The sequence below is a fragment of the Microplitis mediator genome, chromosome 5, assembly GCF_029852145.1.
Source record: "Microplitis mediator isolate UGA2020A chromosome 5, iyMicMedi2.1, whole genome shotgun sequence".
In the NCBI taxonomy this organism is placed as follows: Eukaryota; Metazoa; Arthropoda; class Insecta; order Hymenoptera; family Braconidae; genus Microplitis; species Microplitis mediator.
Window position 1 is genome coordinate 3,818,323 of NC_079973.1, and position 23,647 is coordinate 3,841,969.

The 23,647-nt window shown below is 33.6% G+C and overlaps 4 protein-coding genes across 4 annotated transcripts in view; 3 read left to right on the forward strand and 1 right to left on the reverse strand.

Moving 5' to 3' along the window:
- Nucleotides 1-23,647, reverse strand: part of LOC130668606 (uncharacterized) — a 153,058-nt gene that overhangs the window by 43,478 nt on the left and 85,933 nt on the right. The gene's annotated exons all lie outside the window — the stretch shown is intronic.
- Nucleotides 9,028-11,974, forward strand: LOC130668603 (A disintegrin and metalloproteinase with thrombospondin motifs like). The gene is made up of 9 exons (XM_057470959.1): nucleotides 9,028-9,081; nucleotides 9,146-9,209; nucleotides 9,311-9,522; nucleotides 9,605-9,697; nucleotides 9,773-9,935; nucleotides 10,031-10,269; nucleotides 10,781-10,929; nucleotides 11,018-11,188; nucleotides 11,707-11,974. The coding sequence occupies exons 1-9, from the start codon at nucleotides 9,028-9,030 to the stop codon at nucleotides 11,972-11,974; spliced, it is 1,413 nt and encodes a 470-aa protein (XP_057326942.1).
- Nucleotides 14,435-17,901, forward strand: LOC130668605 (A disintegrin and metalloproteinase with thrombospondin motifs like). Its single transcript, XM_057470960.1, has 10 exons — nucleotides 14,435-14,488; nucleotides 14,553-14,616; nucleotides 14,717-14,928; nucleotides 15,011-15,103; nucleotides 15,179-15,341; nucleotides 15,434-15,672; nucleotides 16,715-16,857; nucleotides 16,946-17,116; nucleotides 17,409-17,549; nucleotides 17,634-17,901. The coding sequence occupies exons 1-10, from the start codon at nucleotides 14,435-14,437 to the stop codon at nucleotides 17,899-17,901; spliced, it is 1,548 nt and encodes a 515-aa protein (XP_057326943.1).
- LOC130669089 (A disintegrin and metalloproteinase with thrombospondin motifs like) lies at nucleotides 19,338-22,876 on the forward strand. Its single transcript, XM_057471776.1, has 10 exons — nucleotides 19,338-19,605; nucleotides 19,670-19,733; nucleotides 19,836-20,044; nucleotides 20,418-20,510; nucleotides 20,611-20,773; nucleotides 20,865-21,103; nucleotides 21,184-21,335; nucleotides 21,999-22,169; nucleotides 22,245-22,385; nucleotides 22,465-22,876. The coding sequence occupies exons 1-10, from the start codon at nucleotides 19,552-19,554 to the stop codon at nucleotides 22,730-22,732; spliced, it is 1,554 nt and encodes a 517-aa protein (XP_057327759.1). The 5' UTR covers nucleotides 19,338-19,551; the 3' UTR covers nucleotides 22,733-22,876.

Sequence of the window (23,647 nt, forward strand, 5' to 3'; positions counted from 1 at the left end):
CAGAGAATTCAACTGGCGATAATTCTATTTTTTTTTCACAACACTGAGTGCTGGGTGTGTATTTTCTATGGGATTTCTATGGGATGTCTCTGGGATTTCCAGAGAATTCAACTGGCGATAATTCTATTTTTTTTTCACAACACTGAGTGCTGGGTGTGTATTTTCTATGGGATTTCTATGGGATGTCTCTGGGATTTCCAGAGAATTCAACTGGCGATAATTCTATTTTTTTTTCACAACACTGAGTGCTGGGTGTGTATTTTCTATGGGATTTCTATGGGATGTCTCTGGGATTTCCAGAGAATTCAACTGGCGATAATTCTATTTTTTTTTCACAACACTGAGTGCTGGGTGTGTATTTTCTATGGGATTTCTATGGGATGTCTCTGGGATTTCCAGAGAATTCAACTGGCGATAATTCTATTTTTTTTTTTACAACACTGAGTGCTGGGTGTGTATTTTCTATGAGATTTCTATGGGATGTCTCTGAGATTTCCAGAGAATTCAACTGGCGATAATTCTATTTTTTTTTTTACAACACTGAGTGCTGGGTGTGTATTTTCTATGGGATTTCTATGGGATGTCTCTGGGATTTCCAGAGAATTCAACTGGCGATAATTCTATTTTTTTTTCACAACACTGAGTGCTGGGTGTGTATTTTCTATGGGATTTCTATGGGATGTCTCTGGGATTTCCAGAGAATTCAACTGGCGATAATTCTATTTTTTTTTCACAACACTGAGTGCTGGGTGTGTATTTTCTATGGGATTTCTATGGGATGTCTCTGGGATTTCCAGAGAATTCAACTGGCGATAATTCTATTTTTTTTTTTACAACACTGAGTGCTGGGTGTGTATTTTCTATGGGATTTCTATAGGATGTCTCTGAGATTTCCAGAGAATTCAACTGGCGATAATTCTATTTTTTTTTCACAACACTGAGTGCTGGGTGTGTATTTTCTATGGGATTTCTATGGGATGTCTCTGGGATTTCCAGAGAATTCAACTGGCGATAATTCTATTTTTTTTTCACAACACTGAGTGCTGGGTGTGTATTTTCTATGGGATTTCTATGGGATGTCTCTGGGATTTCCAGAGAATTCAACTGGCGATAATTCTATTTTTTTTTCACAACACTGAGTGCTGGGTGTGTATTTTCTATGGGATTTCTATGGGATGTCTCTGGGATTTCCAGAGAATTCAACTGGCGATAATTCTATTTTTTTTTTTACAACACTGAGTGCTGGGTGTGTATTTTCTATGGGATTTCTATGGGATGTCTCTGGGATTTCCAGAGAATTTAACTGGCGATAAATCTATTTTTTTCTTACAACACTGAGTGCTGGGTGTGTATTTTCTATGGGATTTCTATGGGATGTCTCTGAGATTTCCAGAGAATTCAACTGGCGATAATTCTATTTTTTTTTTTACAACACTGAGTGCTGGGTGTGTATTTTCTATGGGATTTCTATAGGATGTCTCTGAGATTTCCAGAGAATTCAACTGGCGATAATTCTATTTTTTTTTCACAACACTGAGTGCTGGGTGTGTATTTTCTATGGGATTTCTATGGGATGTCTCTGGGATTTCCAGAGAATTCAACTGGCGATAATTCTATTTTTTTTTCACAACACTGAGTGCTGGGTGTGTATTTTCTATGGGATTTCTATGGGATGTCTCTGGGATTTCCAGAGAATTCAACTGGCGATAATTCTATTTTTTTTTCACAACACTGAGTGCTGGGTGTGTATTTTCTATGGGATTTCTATGGGATGTCTCTGGGATTTCCAGAGAATTCAACTGGCGATAATTCTATTTTTTTTTTTACAACACTGAGTGCTGGGTGTGTATTTTCTATGAGATTTCTATGGGATGTCTCTGAGATTTCCAGAGAATTCAACTGGCGATAATTCTATTTTTTTTTTTACAACACTGAGTGCTGGGTGTGTATTTTCTATGGGATTTCTATGGGATGTCTCTGGGATTTCCAGAGAATTCAACTGGCGATAATTCTATTTTTTTTTCACAACACTGAGTGCTGGGTGTGTATTTTCTATGGGATTTCTATGGGATGTCTCTGGGATTTCCAGAGAATTCAACTGGCGATAATTCTATTTTTTTTTCACAACACTGAGTGCTGGGTGTGTATTTTCTATGGGATTTCTATGGGATGTCTCTGGGATTTCCAGAGAATTCAACTGGCGATAATTCTATTTTTTTTTTTACAACACTGAGTGCTGGGTGTGTATTTTCTATGGGATTTCTATAGGATGTCTCTGAGATTTCCAGAGAATTCAACTGGCGATAATTCTATTTTTTTTTCACAACACTGAGTGCTGGGTGTGTATTTTCTATGGGATTTCTATGGGATGTCTCTGGGATTTCCAGAGAATTCAACTGGCGATAATTCTATTTTTTTTTCACAACACTGAGTGCTGGGTGTGTATTTTCTATGGGATTTCTATGGGATGTCTCTGGGATTTCCAGAGAATTCAACTGGCGATAATTCTATTTTTTTTTCACAACACTGAGTGCTGGGTGTGTATTTTCTATGGGATTTCTATGGGATGTCTCTGGGATTTCCAGAGAATTCAACTGGCGATAATTCTATTTTTTTTTTTACAACACTGAGTGCTGGGTGTGTATTTTCTATGGGATTTCTATGGGATGTCTCTGGGATTTCCAGAGAATTTAACTGGCGATAAATCTATTTTTTTCTTACAACACTGAGTGCTGGGTGTGTATTTTCTATGGGATTTCTATGGGATGTCTCTGAGATTTCAAGAGAATTCAACTGGCGATAATTCTATTTTTTTTTTTACAACACTGAGTGCTGGGTGTGTATTTTCTATGGGATTTCTATAGGATGTCTCTGAGATTTCCAGAGAATTCAACTGGCGATAATTCTATTTTTTTTTCACAACACTGAGTGCTGGGTGTGTATTTTCTATGGGATTTCTATAGGATGTCTCTGGGATTTCCAGAGAATTCAACTGGCGATAATTCTATTTTTTTTTCACAACACTGAGTGCTGGGTGTGTATTTTCTATGGGATTTCTATGGGATGTCTCTGGGATTTCCAGAGAATTCAACTGGCGATAATTCTATTTTTTTTTTTACAACACTGAGTGCTGGGTGTGTATTTTCTATGGGATTTCTATAGGATGTCTCTGAGATTTCCAGAGAATTCAACTGGCGATAATTCTATTTTTTTTTCACAACACTGAGTGCTGGGTGTGTATTTTCTATGGGATTTCTATGGGATGTCTCTGGGATTTCCAGAGAATTCAACTGGCGATAATTCTATTTTTTTTTCACAACACTGAGTGCTGGGTGTGTATTTTCTATGGGATTTCTATGGGATGTCTCTGGGATTTCCAGAGAATTCAACTGGCGATAATTCTATTTTTTTTTCACAACACTGAGTGCTGGGTGTGTATTTTCTATGGGATTTCTATGGGATGTCTCTGGGATTTCCAGAGAATTCAACTGGCGATAATTCTATTTTTTTTTTTACAACACTGAGTGCTGGGTGTGTATTTTCTATGAGATTTCTATGGGATGTCTCTGAGATTTCCAGAGAATTCAACTGGCGATAATTCTATTTTTTTTTTTACAACACTGAGTGCTGGGTGTGTATTTTCTATGGGATTTCTATGGGATGTCTCTGGGATTTCCAGAGAATTCAACTGGCGATAATTCTATTTTTTTTTCACAACACTGAGTGCTGGGTGTGTATTTTCTATGGGATTTCTATGGGATGTCTCTGGGATTTCCAGAGAATTCAACTGGCGATAATTCTATTTTTTTTTTTACAACACTGAGTGCTGGGTGTGTATTTTCTATGGGATTTCTATAGGATGTCTCTGAGATTTCCAGAGAATTCAACTGGCGATAATTCTATTTTTTTTTCACAACACTGAGTGCTGGGTGTGTATTTTCTATGGGATTTCTATGGGATGTCTCTGGGATTTCCAGAGAATTCAACTGGCGATAATTCTATTTTTTTTTCACAACACTGAGTGCTGGGTGTGTATTTTCTATGGGATTTCTATGGGATGTCTCTGGGATTTCCAGAGAATTCAACTGGCGATAATTCTATTTTTTTTTCACAACACTGAGTGCTGGGTGTGTATTTTCTATGGGATTTCTATGGGATGTCTCTGGGATTTCCAGAGAATTCAACTGGCGATAATTCTATTTTTTTTTTTACAACACTGAGTGCTGGGTGTGTATTTTCTATGGGATTTCTATGGGATGTCTCTGGGATTTCCAGAGAATTTAACTGGCGATAAATCTATTTTTTTCTTACAACACTGAGTGCTGGGTGTGTATTTTCTATGGGATTTCTATGGGATGTCTCTGAGATTTCCAGAGAATTCAACTGGCGATAATTCTATTTTTTTTTTTACAACACTGAGTGCTGGGTGTGTATTTTCTATGGGATTTCTATAGGATGTCTCTGAGATTTCCAGAGAATTCAACTGGCGATAATTCTATTTTTTTTTCACAACACTGAGTGCTGGGTGTGTATTTTCTATGGGATTTCTATGGGATGTCTCTGGGATTTCCAGAGAATTCAACTGGCGATAATTCTATTTTTTTTTCACAACACTGAGTGCTGGGTGTGTATTTTCTATGGGATTTCTATGGGATGTCTCTGGGATTTCCAGAGAATTCAACTGGCGATAATTCTATTTTTTTTTCACAACACTGAGTGCTGGGTGTGTATTTTCTATGGGATTTCTATGGGATGTCTCTGGGATTTCCAGAGAATTCAACTGGCGATAATTCTATTTTTTTTTTTACAACACTGAGTGCTGGGTGTGTATTTTCTATGGGATTTCTATGGGATGTCTCTGGGATTTCCAGAGAATTTAACTGGCGATAAATCTATTTTTTTCTTACAACACTGAGTGCTGGGTGTGTATTTTCTATGGGATTTCTATGGGATGTCTCTGAGATTTCCAGAGAATTCAACTGGCGATAATTCTATTTTTTTTTCACAACACTGAGTGCTGGGTGTGTATTTTCTATGGGATTTCTATGGGATGTCTCTGGGATTTCCAGAGAATTCAACTGGCGATAATTCTATTTTTTTTTCACAACACTGAGTGCTGGGTGTGTATTTTCTATGGGATTTCTATGGGATGTCTCTGGGATTTCCAGAGAATTCAACTGGCGATAATTCTATTTTTTTTTTTACAACACTGAGTGCTGGGTGTGTATTTTCTATGGGATTTCTATGGGATGTCTCTGGGATTTCCAGAGAATTTAACTGGCGATAAATCTATTTTTTTCTTACAACACTGAGTGCTGGGTGTGTATTTTCTATGGGATTTCTATGGGATGTCTCTGAGATTTCCAGAGAATTCAACTGGCGATAATTCTATTTTTTTTTTTACAACACTGAGTGCTGGGTGTGTATTTTCTATGGGATTTCTATGGGATGTCTCTGAGATTTCCAGAGAATTCAACTGGCGATAATTCTATTTTTTTTTCACAACACTGAGTGCTGGGTGTGTATTTTCTATGGGATTTCTATGGGATGTCTCTGGGATTTCCAGAGAATTCAACTGGCGATAATTCTATTTTTTTTTCACAACACTGAGTGCTGGGTGTGTATTTTCTATGGGATTTCTATGGGATGTCTCTGGGATTTCCAGAGAATTCAACTGGCGATAATTCTATTTTTTTTTCACAACACTGAGTGCTGGGTGTGTATTTTCTATGGGATTTCTATGGGATGTCTCTGGGATTTCCAGAGAATTCAACTGGCGATAATTCTATTTTTTTTTCACAACACTGAGTGCTGGGTGTGTATTTTCTATGGGATTTCTATGGGATGTCTCTGGGATTTCCAGAGAATTCAACTGGCGATAATTCTATTTTTTTTTTTACAACACTGAGTGCTGGGTGTGTATTTTCTATGGGATTTCTATGGGATGTCTCTGGGATTTCCAGAGAATTTAACTGGCGATAAATCTATTTTTTTCTTACAACACTGAGTGCTGGGTGTGTATTTTCTATGGGATTTCTATGGGATGTCTCTGAGATTTCCAGAGAATTCAACTGGCGATAATTCTATTTTTTTTTTTACAACACTGAGTGCTGGGTGTGTATTTTCTATGGGATTTCTATAGGATGTCTCTGAGATTTCCAGAGAATTCAACTGGCGATAATTCTATTTTTTTTTCACAACACTGAGTGCTGGGTGTGTATTTTCTATGGGATTTCTATGGGATGTCTCTGGGATTTCCAGAGAATTCAACTGGCGATAATTCTATTTTTTTTTCACAACACTGAGTGCTGGGTGTGTATTTTCTATGGGATTTCTATGGGATGTCTCTGGGATTTCCAGAGAATTCAACTGGCGATAATTCTATTTTTTTTTCACAACACTGAGTGCTGGGTGTGTATTTTCTATGGGATTTCTATGGGATGTCTCTGGGATTTCCAGAGAATTCAACTGGCGATAATTCTATTTTTTTTTTTACAACACTGAGTGCTGGGTGTGTATTTTCTATGGGATTTCTATGGGATGTCTCTGGGATTTCCAGAGAATTTAACTGGCGATAAATCTATTTTTTTCTTACAACACTGAGTGCTGGGTGTGTATTTTCTATGGGATTTCTATGGGATGTCTCTGAGATTTCCAGAGAATTCAACTGGCGATAATTCTATTTTTTTTTTTACAACACTGAGTGCTGGGTGTGTATTTTCTATGGGATTTCTATAGGATGTCTCTGAGATTTCCAGAGAATTCAACTGGCGATAATTCTATTTTTTTTTCACAACACTGAGTGCTGGGTGTGTATTTTCTATGGGATTTCTATGGGATGTCTCTGGGATTTCCAGAGAATTCAACTGGCGATAATTCTATTTTTTTTTCACAACACTGAGTGCTGGGTGTGTATTTTCTATGGGATTTCTATGGGATGTCTCTGGGATTTCCAGAGAATTCAACTGGCGATAATTCTATTTTTTTTTCACAACACTGAGTGCTGGGTGTGTATTTTCTATGGGATTTCTATGGGATGTCTCTGGGATTTCCAGAGAATTCAACTGGCGATAATTCTATTTTTTTTTTTACAACACTGAGTGCTGGGTGTGTATTTTCTATGGGATTTCTATGGGATGTCTCTGGGATTTCCAGAGAATTTAACTGGCGATAAATCTATTTTTTTCTTACAACACTGAGTGCTGGGTGTGTATTTTCTATGGGATTTCTATGGGATGTCTCTGAGATTTCCAGAGAATTCAACTGGCGATAATTCTATTTTTTTTTCACAACACTGAGTGCTGGGTGTGTATTTTCTATGGGATTTCTATGGGATGTCTCTGGGATTTCCAGAGAATTCAACTGGCGATAATTCTATTTTTTTTTCACAACACTGAGTGCTGGGTGTGTATTTTCTATGGGATTTCTATGGGATGTCTCTGGGATTTCCAGAGAATTCAACTGGCGATAATTCTATTTTTTTTTTTACAACACTGAGTGCTGGGTGTGTATTTTCTATGGGATTTCTATGGGATGTCTCTGGGATTTCCAGAGAATTTAACTGGCGATAAATCTATTTTTTTCTTACAACACTGAGTGCTGGGTGTGTATTTTCTATGGGATTTCTATGGGATGTCTCTGAGATTTCCAGAGAATTCAACTGGCGATAATTCTATTTTTTTTTTTACAACACTGAGTGCTGGGTGTGTATTTTCTATGGGATTTCTATAGGATGTCTCTGAGATTTCCAGAGAATTCAACTGGCGATAATTCTATTTTTTTTTCACAACACTGAGTGCTGGGTGTGTATTTTCTATGGGATTTCTATGGGATGTCTCTGGGATTTCCAGAGAATTCAACTGGCGATAATTCTATTTTTTTTTTACAACACCGAGTGCTGGGTCTATATTTCCTTCTGGTTGTTATTCGACATGATTTCTAAGGCTCTTCCAATGGAAAATAATAGAAAATATCGGACGAAAAAGAATATTAGAGTCCCAGACTCTCGACAGAACTATGTTGATGTCATGTCGAGGGGTATGTAGAGGGCATCTCGAGCTGTTGGACTGGTATAGCACTCGGCGCTATACCAAATTGGTCTGGGTTCGATTCCTAGTTCGGGCTATATATATTTTTCTCAATTTATCAATAAATTGTCCTATTGAGAAGGTTATTTGCATGTTTGCATGTTTAGGTTTCCACTATTTTTAAATGGAACAAGTTTACTTGTCGCCTTCAAATTTACTCATCGCACGCAGATAATCGTCTCACGCACACAAACGTCGTGGAAGCAGTTGAATGGGCAAACATCTATTTGGTGAACAAAAGAGCGTGGGCTGAGATAGCACTTATATCGAATGAATGATAAAAAAAAATTATTTAAAAATTACGCTCACTAGAGTGATCTAGGATGATTGGAATTAAAAATTGAGCATAATAAATACAATTACTTAATTTTCTGAGTGTAAGAGCGGTTAACATTAATATTGAGACGTTCCCTTAATTTTATAACTCATCAGATAACTAGTCAGCCGAAAAGGTCCATTGTATACATATTTTTGTTGTGTTATGACGTTAATGATTAGAAGTTTGAATGTGATGACAAGAGCAATTTATTGGACACACAAAACTGTAAATTTATGTAAGAATTATTAGAATTATTAAATATTTGTATGTATTGATACAAATACTTGTTGATGGGCAATAATAATAAATTGTTGAACAACAATAAAAAATGTTCGTAGAATTATTTTGATGTGTATGACAATAAGTAATAATTTTTACGTGGTTTACTTATTGGGACAAGTGTTGTTGGTTCGATGCATCGCCAAGGGCAGTGATTGTATATTTATACTGCTCGCTGAACTATCAAATTTACTGGATTTTTGTCACTCGATTTGATAAAAACTCGGATAGTCTAGTGAATTTTTTATGAATATTTTAAGTATAAGATCCATTCAAGTATTTTTAAATTAATAAGGCGCGAAAAAAAATAATTCTAATCGTTTGAATTTTGATTCCGCGAAAATGATTGGAAAATTAATTTTGCTCGGTATTATTTCGAGTGTATCCTCGCAAATGGTAACTATTTCAATAAAATAAATTTATAAAATTAAAATAGCAAATAAAATAAAATAAATTACAGCTTCATCATATGATGACGCCAGAGGAACTGAACAATATATTCTCAGTAAAAAATACTGCTGAAGGTAAATAGTTATTGACCATTGACTATCCTGACTTGCTATCGTTAATAAACGACAGATTGTTAATAAACGAAACTCTGTTTTTTCTTATTGCAATATTTCAGTGCCAACTTATGATGTTGTACCTGTTTCTATAACAAAACCGCGAAATCGTCGCTACACTGGTCTACACCTCACTACAACACGTTTTGGGGAAAATCTTAAATTATGGTTAAATCCCATAGATGGAATTTTAGTCGGTGAAAATGTACCGATTCTGGCACTTCATTACAATCCAGCAAATCCATCCGTACCAATAATAAATGATCACACTGGAGTAAGCGAAATTTATTTTTTCAGAATTTTATTGATTTATTCATAAATTGTTCATATAAAAATATTTATCAATCTTTATTCAGGCATTGAAGTCACTCCTCCCCTTAATGTACAAAAATACTTTACATGCTACTACAGTAGCTGTTAATAATCATCCTAATGGAAGACATACTTTGGTAAGACAGTTACTGATAATCTGATGCAGTTTTTAGTAATTTTGAAAATGAAACAATATTTGATTATGATATTAGACGGGTTACATTGGCAATTCATACATTCAACCGGTGCCGCCTCGACTAATGGAACACGCAAGAAGAAGGAGATCTCTCAACAATACACTCGAGCACGAATCCGATAATCAAATTTATCACATTATTCGTAAAATTCCAGAAATTGATGTGAAGTTTCACTCTCGTAAGTTCTTCAATACGAACAACTTCTTAATTTTTTCGACAAAATCTACAAATTAGTGTGATATTTTTTTCTGATAATTATTTTACTTTACACAGAAGCAATAGAAATACCGGCTTCGCGAAACATAACATCTAGGACGAAAAGATCGTTTCCTCAAACAGTTTATCCCGAAGTTCTTGTGATCGTTGAATATAACTATTTCATGACTATCGGATCAAATTTAATGGATAAGCTAATATATCTTATGGCATTTTGGAATGGCGTCGACATGAGATACAGAAGCTTAAAAAATCCAAGAGTTAGATTGAATATTGCTGGTTTCATTTTTGCTCTAGTAATACCAGATTTTTTTTTCTTTACTTAAATAAGTATTAATTTTAAGTGAGGGAAAGCAAACCGTAATGGGATTAAAATTACACTGTAAAAAATCAGGAGTACAGAGGGATTTTATTTCAACTTGGATCACTTCCGATCTAGAATTTTAATGGTAAAGTAAACCTCCCTTCGGAGTGAATTTCACTTCAAGGGAATTAAATAAGCAAAAAATTATTTGTTCCGTATTCAGTTCAGATTTAATCCGCATTGACTTCTCAAATTGTTTACAGTGTAATAAAAAAAAAAAATGGTAAGTATAGTGAAGTAATTTTTTTTTTAATTGAGGATTTATATTCATTAGATTCAAATTTCAAATTTATCATCATTCATAATTTGAAATTGTAGTAATGAATGGATACGAAATTTCATATTAAATAAATAGGCGTTTATTTATCATTGTGAACTATCCGAGTGTACTTGATAAAGAAAGTACTTTTTTTAGCCAGAGTATTAAACGATAATATTTTTAGGACACCAACGTTCTTCCATACATGAACATTGAAAGACGTTATTTAAAGAATTCCATAGAAGAGCTTCAGCACAAAGCAAAGTGGTTGTATTTCCTGCAGAAGGAGAGACATTTAGACGTCAACTACGATCTAGCAGTTACTATGTTTCCGTATGTATCTGACACCATAAAATTATGTACTCAATTACTATTGATTAAATAAATAAAACTAAACAATTACATTGACATCTATCAACAGATTTAAATTATGCGACGGAAACCCTGAACAATGTTCGATTCTTGGTCTAGCTAATGTTAACGGCGCCTGTTCGATAAATGATGATTACCAAACCGTCGATAAAGTTGGTTTTGTACGAGATAGAGGTGCTTATGACGGCATTCAAACTGCTGCTCATGAATTAGGACATTTGTAAGTTAAATAAAAAAAAAAAAAACCGGGCTCTTGGCCGGGAGGTCTAAGACGTATGACTCTAGATCGTTCAGACAAGTTCAGTCGGCCAGAAGCTGGGTTCGAACCTCAGTGAGTGCAAATACGAATTTAGCACGAAAGCGTGAGGTTTATTTGCCCTGAGGTTGTCCCAACGCCGAAATCACAAATATCCCACTGTCCCCACGTTCTACACCCAACAGTTAATTAGTCGCTGATGACCCTGGCAGTTAGAGCGACTTCAAATAGATTTTTCAAGTCCATTCATTTTTTAGATTTGGCATGAATCACGACGGTGAGCGAAACATACGCTGCCCAGACGAACATGGTTACATAATGACTACATACGATAAATTTACGCCCCAAGCGTTTGATTGGTCAAGGTGTTCTTTGATAGACATGCACAACTATCTGAGGTAAAATTATGCTGGGTTATTAATTTACAAAAATTACATAAGCGCATTGAAGAAAGTAGGGAACTATAATTTGATTATTTTTAGGAGCGAAGGCAGCTGGTGTTTAAGAAATTATCCTCAACAGGGTAAGCCAGTGCGCAGATATTTGCCAGGAAGACGAATGAATGCTGATGAACAATGCAAAATGTTAGTAAATGGAACTGCAACTGTACTAGATTACCGCATTTGTACTCAACTTCAATGTTCGAGAGGTGACGGTTGGGCGTTGCCTGAAGCCGCTGAAGGTACTCCGTGTGGCTCGGGAAAATTATGTCTTCATGGAAAATGTGTTCTTGAAACCAAAATAGTTTAAATATTTATCAAATTAATATGTATTGAAAATTTTACAAAACATAACTCATACGCGCTTGTTTGATTGTTTGTCTTATCGTGTTTTATCTAAACATATTAACAGATTTTTAATAGCAGTCATAATTGATTATATTTTTGTTTATAATTTTGGTAACTTATGTTTTTTTTCTTTTTGGCAAATTTTTTGTTGAAATAGTTATTAAATAACTATAATGTCATAACGGAGTAAAAATCCGTGCAAATGCTGGTATTTAAGCCAACATGCACTGCTAGAAATTTTCTTGAAACTTAAATCAAATTACGTGAAGTAATTTGAAAATAAAAATTTGAAATGAAAATATAAATATTATAAAGTTCATTTCATTTGTTAAATTGATATGTCACTGTCCATAAAATGATACTGAAGTCAGCCGGAGTCTGATAATTTTAAGATTTTTTTAAAATCAATAAATCACAAAAAAAAATATTTAGAAAATTTGCACTTATATTTTTTTAAATTTTCTATGTGTGCATTTTTTTTTTTTTGTAATCGACTTGTTGAAAATAAAAATCTAAAAATTGCTCATTGTCTTTTAATTTCAGGATCATTCCATAAACTGATAGTTATTTGAAAAAACTTGAATTTTGATTGAAATGTCCAATTAATGTAAAAATTCAAAAATTTCACAGCAAGATTTTGAAAACTCAAAATTTTAAAAAACTATTTAAAGTTTCTTAACAAAAGTTGGTTACGAAGTTTGGAAATTTTTTGCATTAAAATCCAACTCAATGTTTTGATTAATTACATAGGACATCGTTTGCCAAAAGGTAAAAGGGCGTATTGCTACAGGTTAGAAGGGAATTATGCTAAAAGGATGCATAAAAAATTTTTTTTTTGCCATTAGCTTCGAAATTTTTCGAAACGCAAAGATCTGTAAAAAAAAAGTTTGGGCATCCTTAAGCTTAGAAGGCGTATCTCAAGACATCCGCCCTTTTAGTTTTTGGAAAATTAGTGCCTAAAAATTAGGGCACACAAAAAAAAATTCAAGTTTTAATACAAAATACTGACAAATAGTTTCTCAAGACAAGTTAGATGAAAAAAAAGTCTCTTACACTTTTTTACTTCCCGCTAAGAATATTGAAAATTTTCAAAAAAAGGGAAGTTATTGGTTTCGGTCTGATTCTCGAAAATCGAATTTTCATAAGATGTCGACGTTTTGAGGTCCGAGGAAGCTATTCTGACTATTTTCAGAATGATGTCCGAGTGTATGTATGTATGTGTGTGTGATTTTTTTTTTGTCTGACGATATCTTTGGAACGAATCAACCGATTTGAACGTACTTAGTGGCAATCAAAAGAGCTCACCAAAACTTGAATTGAATAGATTTTGGGATAGATCGGTCTTGAAGTTGACGAGTTTTACGAAGAATGAAAATGAAAAAATTTTTTTGTTTTTACCAGCCCTTAACAAAAGTTTAAAAATTTTTTTTTTTTATTGAAAAAAAAAATTTTAAGCACAAATAGACTATTCCCGTACCTTTAAAATACCATGGACTTCGAATTTATTAAAAAAAAAATTTTATTTAGCTGAACTAACCAGTTTATTGAAGTTTTAATTTTTTTATTTTAACGACAATATAACCTATTGACCTAATAGAGCCTTGATCAATAAATTTTCTCAAATTTATTTTAATTAGTTTCGAAAAAAAAATAGTTTTTCCGTAGTGATTTGTTCCGATAGTAACTCTTACGAAATTTATTGCAGAAGTTATTATCCAATAATTATTGATTCTATTAAAAAAAATTATAACACTAACTATTTTTGCATTTAAAAACGTTCCAGTTATTCTAGATGATTGGAATTAAAAATGACCATAATAATTACAATTACTTAATTTTCTGAGTGTATTCTGAGTGTATGAGCCTTTAACATTAATATTAAGAGGTTCCGTTAATTTTATAACTCCTCAGCTATAACTAGTCAGCCGAAAGGGCCCATTACATACATATTGTTGTTGTGTTATGACGTTAAAGATTAGAAGTTTGAATGCGATGACAAGAGCAATTTATTGGACACACAAAACTGTAAATTTATGTAAGAATTATTAGAGTTATCAAATATTTGTGTGTATCTATACAAATAATTGTTGATGGGCAATAATAATAAATTGTTGAAACAACAATGAAAAATGTCCGTAGAATTATTTTGATGTGTATGACAATAAGTAATAATTTTAACGTGGTTTACTTATTGGGACAAGTGTTGTTGGTTCAATGCATCGCCAAGGGCAGTGATTGTATATTTATACTGCTCGCTGAACTATCAAATTTACTGGATTTTTGTCACTCGATTTGATAAAAACTCGGATAATCTAGTGAATTTTTCATCAATATTCCAAGTATAAGATCCATTAAAGTATTTTTAAATTAATGAGGCGCGAAGAAAAATAATTCCAATCTTTTGAATTTTTATTCCGCGAAAATGATTGGAGAATTAATTTTGCTGGGTATTATTTCGAGTGTATCCTCGCAAATGGTAACTATTTCAATAAAATAAATTTATAAAATTAAAATAGTAAATAAAATAAAATAAATTACAGCTTCATCATATGATGACACCAGAGGAACTGAACAATATATTCTCAGTAAAAAATAGTGCTGAAGGTAAATAGTTATTGACCATCGACTATCTTGACTTGCTATCGTTAATAGACGACAGATTGTTAATAAACGAAACTCTGTTTTTTTTTTTGCAATATTTCAGTGCCAACTTATGATGTCGTACCTGTTTCTATAACAAAACCGCGAAACCGTCGCTACAATGATCTATACCTCACTACAACACGTTTTGGGGAAAATCTTAAATTATGGTTAACTCCCTTAGATGGAATTTTAGTCGGCGAAAATGTGCCGATTCTGAGTCTTTATCACAATCCAGCGTATTCATGGGAACCAAAAATGATAAATCACACTGGAGTAAGCGAAATTTAGTCGTGCAGAATTTTATTTATTTATCCATACATTGTTCACATAAAAATATTAATTGTTCTTTCTTTAGGACGTGAAGTTATTCCTCCCCTTAATGTACGAAAATACTTTACATGCTACTACAGTAGCTGTTAATAATCATCCTAATGGAAGACATACTTTGGTAAGACAGTTACTGATAATCTGATGCAGTTCTTAGTAATTTTGACAATGAAACAATATTTGATTATGATATTAGACGGGTTACATTGGCAATTCATACATTCAACCGGTGCCGCCTCGACTAATGGAACACGCAAGAAGAAGGAGATCACTCAACAACACACTCGAGCACGAATTCGATAATCAAATTTATCACATTATTCGTAAAATTCCAGAAACTGATGTGAAGTTTCAGTCTCGTAAGTTCTTCAATATGAACTTCTTAATTTTTTCGACAAAATCTACAAATTAGTGTGGTATTTTTTTCTGATAATCATTTTACTTTACACAGAAGCAATAGAAATACCGGCTATGCGAAACACAACATCTAGGTCGAAAAGATTGTTTCCTCAAATAGTTTATCCCGAAGTTCTTGTGATCGTTGATTTTAACTACTCCGCGTTTATCGGAAATCATTCAATAGATAAGCTAATATATCTTATGGCATTTTGGAATGGCGTCGACATGAGATTTAGAAGCTTAGAAAATCCAAGAGTTAGATTGAATATTGCTGGTTTCATTTTTGCTGAAGTAATACCAGTTTTTTTTTTTTTACTAAAATAAGTATTAATTTTAAGTGGGGGAGTGCAAACCGTAATGGGATTAAAATTACACTGTAAAAAATCGGGAGTAAACAAGGATTTTATTTCAATTTGGATCAACTCTGATCTAGAGTTTTAATGGTAAAGTAAACTTCCCTTCGGAGTGAATTTCACTTCCAGAGGATTAAATAAACAAATTTATTTGTTCTGTATTCACTTCGAATGCACTTTAGATTTAATCCACATTCACTTCTCATATTTTTTACAGTATAATGTTAAAAAAAATGGTAAACAGTGAAACAGTAATTTTTTTTCTATTGAAAATTTATACTAATTAGATTCAAATTTGAAATTTATCATCATTCATAATTTGAAATTGTACACTGTAAAAAGAGCAGTGTTAAAAATGGACTCGTTTTAACTCCGCCCGATGTTAAAATGAATTTATACCGGTGTAGGAGGCGTAATTCGGCGGTGTTAAAATACCGGTATTAATGCGGGGTAAACGTCCGCTCAGAGTATTAGCTATGGGAAGCTTATAAAACGCAAAAAATATCTTGACACACACACACACACACACACACACACACACACACACACACACACACACACACACACACACACACACACACACACACACACACACACACACACACACACACACACACACACACACACACACACACACACACACACACACACACACACACACACACACACACACACACACACACATACATTCGCAAAGTAAATTCGAACACCGGTCAATTTGATTTTAACACCGATACAGAATATTTACACCGACGGCGGTGTTATTTTCACACTGCTTTCGGTATTGAAATTCAACACCACTGATTTTAACACCCACACCGCTTGGACTAACCCCGGTGATTTTTTACAGTGTAGTAATGAATAGATACGATATTTGGTATTAAATGAATAAGAGTTTATTCATTATCGTCAACTATCCGAGTGTACTTGATAAAGAAAGTACTTTTTTTAGTCAGAGTAATAAAGGATAATATTTTTAGGACACCAAAGTTCTTCCATATATGCAAATTAAAAACGGACTTTTAACGAATTCTGGACATCAGCTTAGATACAAAGGAAATTGGTGGTATGGCCTGCAAGGGTATTTTCCGATCAACTACGATCTAGCAGTTACTATGACTCCGTATGTACCTGACACCATAAAATTATGTACTCAATTACTATTGATTAGATAAATTAAACTAAATAATTACATTGACATTTATCAACAGATTTAGATTATGTGACGGATTCCCAAGAAAATGTAATATTCTCGGTCAAGCTTATGTTCAAGGCGCCTGTTTGGTAGATCACAACAAAAGAACTATAGATAAAGTAGCTTTCGTACGAGATAGAGGTGCTTATGACGGTATTCAAACTGCTGCCCATGAATTAGGACATTTGTAAGTTAAATAGAATAATAAATACTGGGCTTTTGGCCGAGAGGTCTAAAACGTATGACTCTAAATCGTTCAGACAAGTTCAGTCGGCCAGAAGCTGGGTTCGAACCTCAGTGAGTGCAAATTTGAATTTATCACAAAAGCGTGAGGTCTATTTGCCCTGAGGTTGTCCCAGTGCTGAAATCAAAAATATCCCACTGTCCCCACGTTCCACACCCAACAGTTAATTATTCGCTGATGACCCCGGCAGTTAGGGCTACTTCAAATAGATTTTTTAAGCCCATTAATTTTTTAGATTTGGCATGAAACATGACGGTCAGGAAAACAAAAATTGCCCAGACGAAAATGGTTACATAATGACTACATACGATAAATTTACGCCCCAAGCGTTTGATTGGTCAAATTGTTCTTTGATAGATATGCACAACTATCTAAGGTAAAGTTATTCTGGGTTATTAATTTACAAAAATTACATGAGCGCATTGAAGAAAGTAGGGGACTATAATTTGATTATTTTTAGGAGCGAACGTGGCTGGTGTTTGTACAATTATCCAAAACAGGGTGAGCCGGTGCGCAGATATTTGCCAGGAAGACGAATGAATGCTGATGAACAATGCAAAATGTTAGTAAATGGAACTGCAACTGTAATAGATGACCACATTTGTGCTCAACTTAAATGTTCGGAAAGTGACGGTTGGGCGTTGCCTGAAGCCGCTGAAGGTACTCCGTGTGGCTCGGGAAAATTATGTCTTCATGGAAAATGTGTTCTTGAAACCAAAATAGTTTAAATATTTATCAAATTAATATGTATTGAAAATTTTACAAAACATAACTCATACGCGCTTGTTTGATTGTTTGTCTTATCGTGTTTTATCTAAACATATTAACAGATTTTTAATAGCAGTCATAATTGATCATATTTTTTTCTATAATTTTGGTAACTTATGTTTTTTTCTTTTCGGCAAATTTTTTGTTGAAGTTGTTACTAAATAACTATAAAGTCAAAACGAAGTAAAAATACGTACAAATGCCAACATGCACTGCTAAAAATTTTCTTGAAATTTAAATCAAACTACTTGAAGTTATTAACGAGTTCAAATCAGTCAGAAATGTAAAATATAAATATTATAGTCTATTCCATTTAATAAATTGATATTTCAATGTCCATAAGCTGATAGTTATTTGAAAAAACCTGAATTTTAATTGAAATGTCCAATTAGTTTTTAAATTCCAAAAATTTCATAGCGAGATTTTGAAAACCAAAAATTTCAAAAACCATTTAAAGGTTCTCTACAAAAGTTGGTTGCGTAGTTTGAAAATTTTTTGAATTAAAATCCAACACAATATTTCGATTGATTACATAGACCATATATTTTTAAATAATGACATTTTATTTTTATTGAAAATTACGCTTTCATTTTTTACTTTTGTGAAAATTTGATATTCATGTAAATTTAATAAATTTTATCAAATTTCTATGACAGCTATCTTTGAATATTGAAAAAATTTCCAACAGTGTACATACAAACGTTATATTTTTCTCTCTATATATATATCTATGTATATATACGCATATATGAGCTTCGGGTCGATGTTCTGAACATGCTTATCTTATAAATTTCCGTTACCCTTTATCCTTTTATTTATTCAATCATCAATTTAATAAATTATCATTGACCGGAAGTCAATAATTAAACAATTAATCAACTTATTTAATTAATTACCGATTATTTATGGATTTTATTGTTTCTATTTTTAATTGTCTACTTATTAGTGATATTATTCATTTATTTATGACCGTCGTAAAAAGTATATTTAAATAAAATGAAATAAAATTTTAATGCGCAATAGATTTCTTTTGTTCTTTTTCAACTTTTACAAAAATAACTTACATTAATTTAATAAGGCATGTAATTTATAAGATCATTACCCACCCGAAATTAATACGTCGTCATAACTTTCAATCGAAAATAAATCAGGCTATAAAAGTGACGGAAATTTTTACGATAAAATATTTCAAGTCGTAGAGGCTGAGATATAAAAAACATGTTTTTTTTTTCTAGAAAGTTCTAAATAAAATTTGATCTAGTGGGTGGGGGGGGGGGGTTATCCAGAAATTCATTGTCTGGGAAATGAGAACCAGTCACCATTTTGATTAATGTTACTATAAATGAAATGTAAATCACAATTTTTATGTGATTCATTTATTGAAATCAGTGCAGTTGGTTCAAAGCCCTGACAAAGGCATTGCTCAACATTTAACAATTCTCGTTGAACTATCAAGTTCATTCGTTTTTTGTCTCTCGATTTGATAAAAGCTCGGATAGTTTAATGAATTTTCCATCAACATTTCAAGTATAAGATCCATTTAAATATTTTCAAAGTAATAAGGCGCGAAAAAAAATAATTCTAATCTTTTGAATTTTTATGCCGCGAAAATGATTGGAGAACTAATTTTGCTCGGTATTATTTCGAGTGTATCCTCGCAAATGGTAACTATTTCAATAAAATAAATTTATAAAATTAAAATAGTAAATAAAATAAAATAAATTACAGCTTCATCAAATGATGACGCCGGAGGAGTTGAACAAAATATTCTCAGTGTATAATTGTACTGAAGGTAAATAATTATTGATTATCGACTATCGCGACTTGCTATCGTTAATAGACGACAGATTGTTAATGAACGAAACTTTGTTTTTTTTTTATTGCAATATTTCAGTGCCAACTTATGATGTTGTACCTGTTTCTATATCAAAACCGCGAAATCGACGCATGAGTGATTCGTATCTTATTCAAAAACCTTTTGGAGAGTCTAAAAGAATGTGGCTTAATCCTATCGATGGGATTTTGGCCGATAAAAATTTGCCCGTTTATTCAATTAAATCAAATTCAAGCGATATTCATAATCCAATAATAACATACCACAACGTAAGCAAAATTTATTGATAACACTATCTACGAATTTTTTATATCGTAATTCATCTAAAAATCCATATGCATTCCTACGATATATCTAAACGGATTCCCATGGATTCTCATAAGATTCTTTGGATTTCCATCAAAATTCTGATCTGATATAGAAAAATCGTTGATAAAGAAAATTTTTCCCATGGATTCTTATGAACTTCTATAGAATTTCCTACTTCCCCCATGAAAATTTACAGAAATCCATAAGAATCTTTGGATTCTCATGATGTTTCTGGTCAATTTTTTTGGACGGATTCTCGTACGAATTTTCTAGATAGTGAATAAATAATAATTTCTGTCAACTAAAAATTCATATAAATAAATTTTTAATTAGTTATCTGAACATTTTTTACCATCGATTTACGAAAATACATTGCACGCAACTACAGTAGCTGTTAACAACAACTCTAATGGAGGATTGACTTTGGTAAGACTGTGGTATTATTCATCACCAGCTGTAGTTTGTTGGTATAAAGATCAATGAAAATATTTATTATTATTTTTGTATTCATTCATTTTCACAATAGACTGGTTTTATTGGTGATTCATACATTCATCCAGTGCCCGATCGACTACAAGAACACGCAAGAAAACGAAGATCAGTCAACAATAAACTTGACTACGATTCCGATGATCAAATTGATCATATTATTTATAAAATACCAGCAAATGCTGTAGAATCACGTTCTTGTGAGTGTTACAATGCAATTAAATACGCTTCTGTAATCAATAAATCATTAATTTTTGTGTATCAATTATTATTTTATACAATTCTATACAGTGCCAATAGAAATACCATCCGAATCAAAAACGGAATTCAGATCGAAAAGATCTACCATAGACATAATTTATCCCGAAATTCTTGTAATCGTTGAACACACACTGAATAAACTAATGGGTGAAACTCTAGTGGACAAAATTTTGCATCTTTTGTCATTTTGGAACGGAGTTGACATGAGATACAGAAGTTTCGAAAATCCAAGAATCCGAATAAGAATTGTTAGAGTTGTGCTAGCTGAGGTATTTATAAAGTTGTGTTATATTATTTTTGATCATTATTTATTTCAAATAATCACATTGATCAATCATTATATGTTTAGGATACCAAAGTTCTTCCTTATATGAAGGTAGATCCCCAGAACATCGGATTGCTATATTATGAAAATGCTCGCCGAGAACAAGGAAATTGGTTATATAACATGCAACACAAATTTCCTTTTGATACTTATGACATCGCAGTAACTATGTTAACGTATGTATTAAGCACTTATCATAAAATACAGTGAAAACTCTTGAAAATCGGGTCTTTAGAGATGACTACTGTGATTCTTTGGTTGATTTCTGAGAGGTTTCACTGCAATTAGTTATAACAGGGTTTGTCAGATATTTTCAGCTGAGTTTTGTTCAGAAACAAAATCTCTGAATACAAATTACGGACTTCAAATTGATGCACTACTGTCTAATCTAGCAAAGTGCGCTTCAATTTTTTGATAATCTCCGTTTGTTTAAGAGAAAAACTCGGCCAAAGTTTTCTTTTACTGCGCAAGTGCAACAAAGATAGTACCGTTCGTGGGCTTGAGTGTACTAGAGAAAAAAAGTGTCTGCACAGACCTCTCTTAAGAAATTATTCTATCAAATATATTATTAAGAGCCCCTTTGTTCAAATACGAAAAGAAAATTAACAAAATAGTTCCGATAACTCATGAAAATTCGAATTTTTTAAAAGATAGGGTTTGGAAATTTGAGCTATCAACCGATTTCTAGGAATTTTGAGTCAATCACAGAAATTCATCACAAATTAATCAAATTTTGAAATAAATGAGTTAAAAAACTTGCAAAATAAAAATTTTAATGAATCTCTTATTGTCACAAAAGTAATTTTTTCTGATTGAAATTATTATTTGTTAATTGATAGGCAAGGATTATGCAAGACTTCTAACACATCAAACTGTAATACTGTTGGAACAACTTATATCAACGGAGCTTGTCATGTAAGTAAAAATAATACCTGTGATAGAATGGCTTTTGTACAAGAAAGAGCTGCTTTTGATGGTATTCAAACGGCTGCGCATGAATTGGGACATTTGTATGTAAAAAATATTATTTCTTCAATTAAATTACAAGTATATTATTTACTGAAACAATTTTCAAAATTCCACAGAATGGGTGCAATGCACGACCTCGAAAAAACCGGAAAATGTCAAGATGACAATGGCTATGTTATGACTACATATAATAGATTTTCGTCCCATTCTTTCGATTGGTCACCGTGTTCTATTAGTCAAATGGATAAATTTATAAGGTACATTTTTTTGTGTTCATTTATATAAATTTCGTGGTATATTTGAGGTATAAGAAAGCTGTAATTTTTTTGTTTTTAGAAGTAAAAAGGCAAGTTGTTTGTACAATAGCCCTCGTTCAGGCGAACCGTTCCCGAGATACTTGCCAGGAAGAAGAATCGATGCTAACCAACAATGCAAAATGATAGTAAATGGAAACGCGACTGTAATAGATGATAGCATTTGCACCCAACTTAAATGTTCAAAAAAAGACAAAATCGCATTGCCTGAAGCTGCTGAAGGTACTCCTTGCGGCCCTGATAAATTATGCCTTCATGGACAATGTATTCCTGAAAGCTCCGTAGTATAAATATGCATTAAATACGCTGTAGTTTTGCAGTAATATAACGCCATTTATTTATAAATATAAATGATCAGACAACATATTGTTTTTTCTTTCTTTCTAAATGAAACAAATTTAATCAAAAATTGTTACTCTTTAAGAGTCATAATAAACGGCTATTTGGCAAAAGACCAAACACTTAATTTAACAGTAAACAGTTAACTTTTTTTCACAAATATTGATAGAGGCAGATACAACTTTTGAGGAAAATAGGCCAAAAGAAATATTGTTCAGCCCAAAATTGGATTGCGCTGTAGATGCGATTTTTAGGATTTTGGTGATCGAAAGCCAGGAATTGAAACCTATATCGTTAAATCAGCATAATTTGAAGAATAAAATATTATTAGGCTTCGGGGAATCCTATATCCGCCCAACTGAGTCGAATTCAAATTTAAAACCAAATCAAATTCAAAGGTCGGCCACGGGAAGAATCCCAAGTGCGAAAGATTTCACCCTTTGTGTGTGAGAAATTATTTCGGCTTTCACTGAGATTTGAATCCACGTCCTGGCCAGTGATCAAGTTCTAGAGGCCTAAGTCTCACGCCTTAGAAAAAAAAAATAACTCACTTATTCTATAACACACAGACTGCCATCTGTTACATAAATTCGCAACTTCTTAAGCATTCCGTATTGATAGTAAGTGTTACATTCGAAATTTTGGTTTTCAGACCATAGCAATCAACTTCATTCCTATTATTGATTCTAAGGGATAATTATTTCAGTACTTTAATTTCAAATAGTCCTAATTTCGAAATCTGTTAAATTCAACCCCTATATTTTGAAGGAATCTGCTGTTCGCATGTGATAAAACAGTTAGTCCTCAGTTCCTCTCGGACCGAGTCTCGGTTTTAAAACTTCGCATATATTTTCGCCAGATGGCGC

What these genes read in the sequence shown, in the direction of transcription:
- LOC130668605 (XM_057470960.1), top strand. Translation starts at nt 14,435, where the DNA reads ATGATTGGAGAATTAATTTTGCTGGGTATTATTTCGAGTGTATCCTCG. An exon ending in CTAGCAGTTACTATGACTCC is followed by an intron (nt 16,858 to 16,945) that starts GTATGTACCTGA and finishes ATTTATCAACAG; the next exon opens with ATTTAGATTATGTGACGGAT. An exon ending in GCCCATGAATTAGGACATTT is followed by an intron (nt 17,117 to 17,408) that starts GTAAGTTAAATA and finishes TTAATTTTTTAG; the next exon opens with ATTTGGCATGAAACATGACG.
- LOC130668603 (XM_057470959.1), top strand. Translation starts at nt 9,028, where the DNA reads ATGATTGGAAAATTAATTTTGCTCGGTATTATTTCGAGTGTATCCTCG. An exon ending in AGTAAAAAATACTGCTGAAG is followed by an intron (nt 9,210 to 9,310) that starts GTAAATAGTTAT and finishes GCAATATTTCAG; the next exon opens with TGCCAACTTATGATGTTGTA. An exon ending in GCTCATGAATTAGGACATTT is followed by an intron (nt 11,189 to 11,706) that starts GTAAGTTAAATA and finishes GATTATTTTTAG; the next exon opens with GAGCGAAGGCAGCTGGTGTT.
- LOC130669089 (XM_057471776.1), top strand. Translation starts at nt 19,552, where the DNA reads ATGATTGGAGAACTAATTTTGCTCGGTATTATTTCGAGTGTATCCTCG. An exon ending in AGTGTATAATTGTACTGAAG is followed by an intron (nt 19,734 to 19,835) that starts GTAAATAATTAT and finishes GCAATATTTCAG; the next exon opens with TGCCAACTTATGATGTTGTA. An exon ending in ATCGCAGTAACTATGTTAAC is followed by an intron (nt 21,336 to 21,998) that starts GTATGTATTAAG and finishes GTTAATTGATAG; the next exon opens with GCAAGGATTATGCAAGACTT.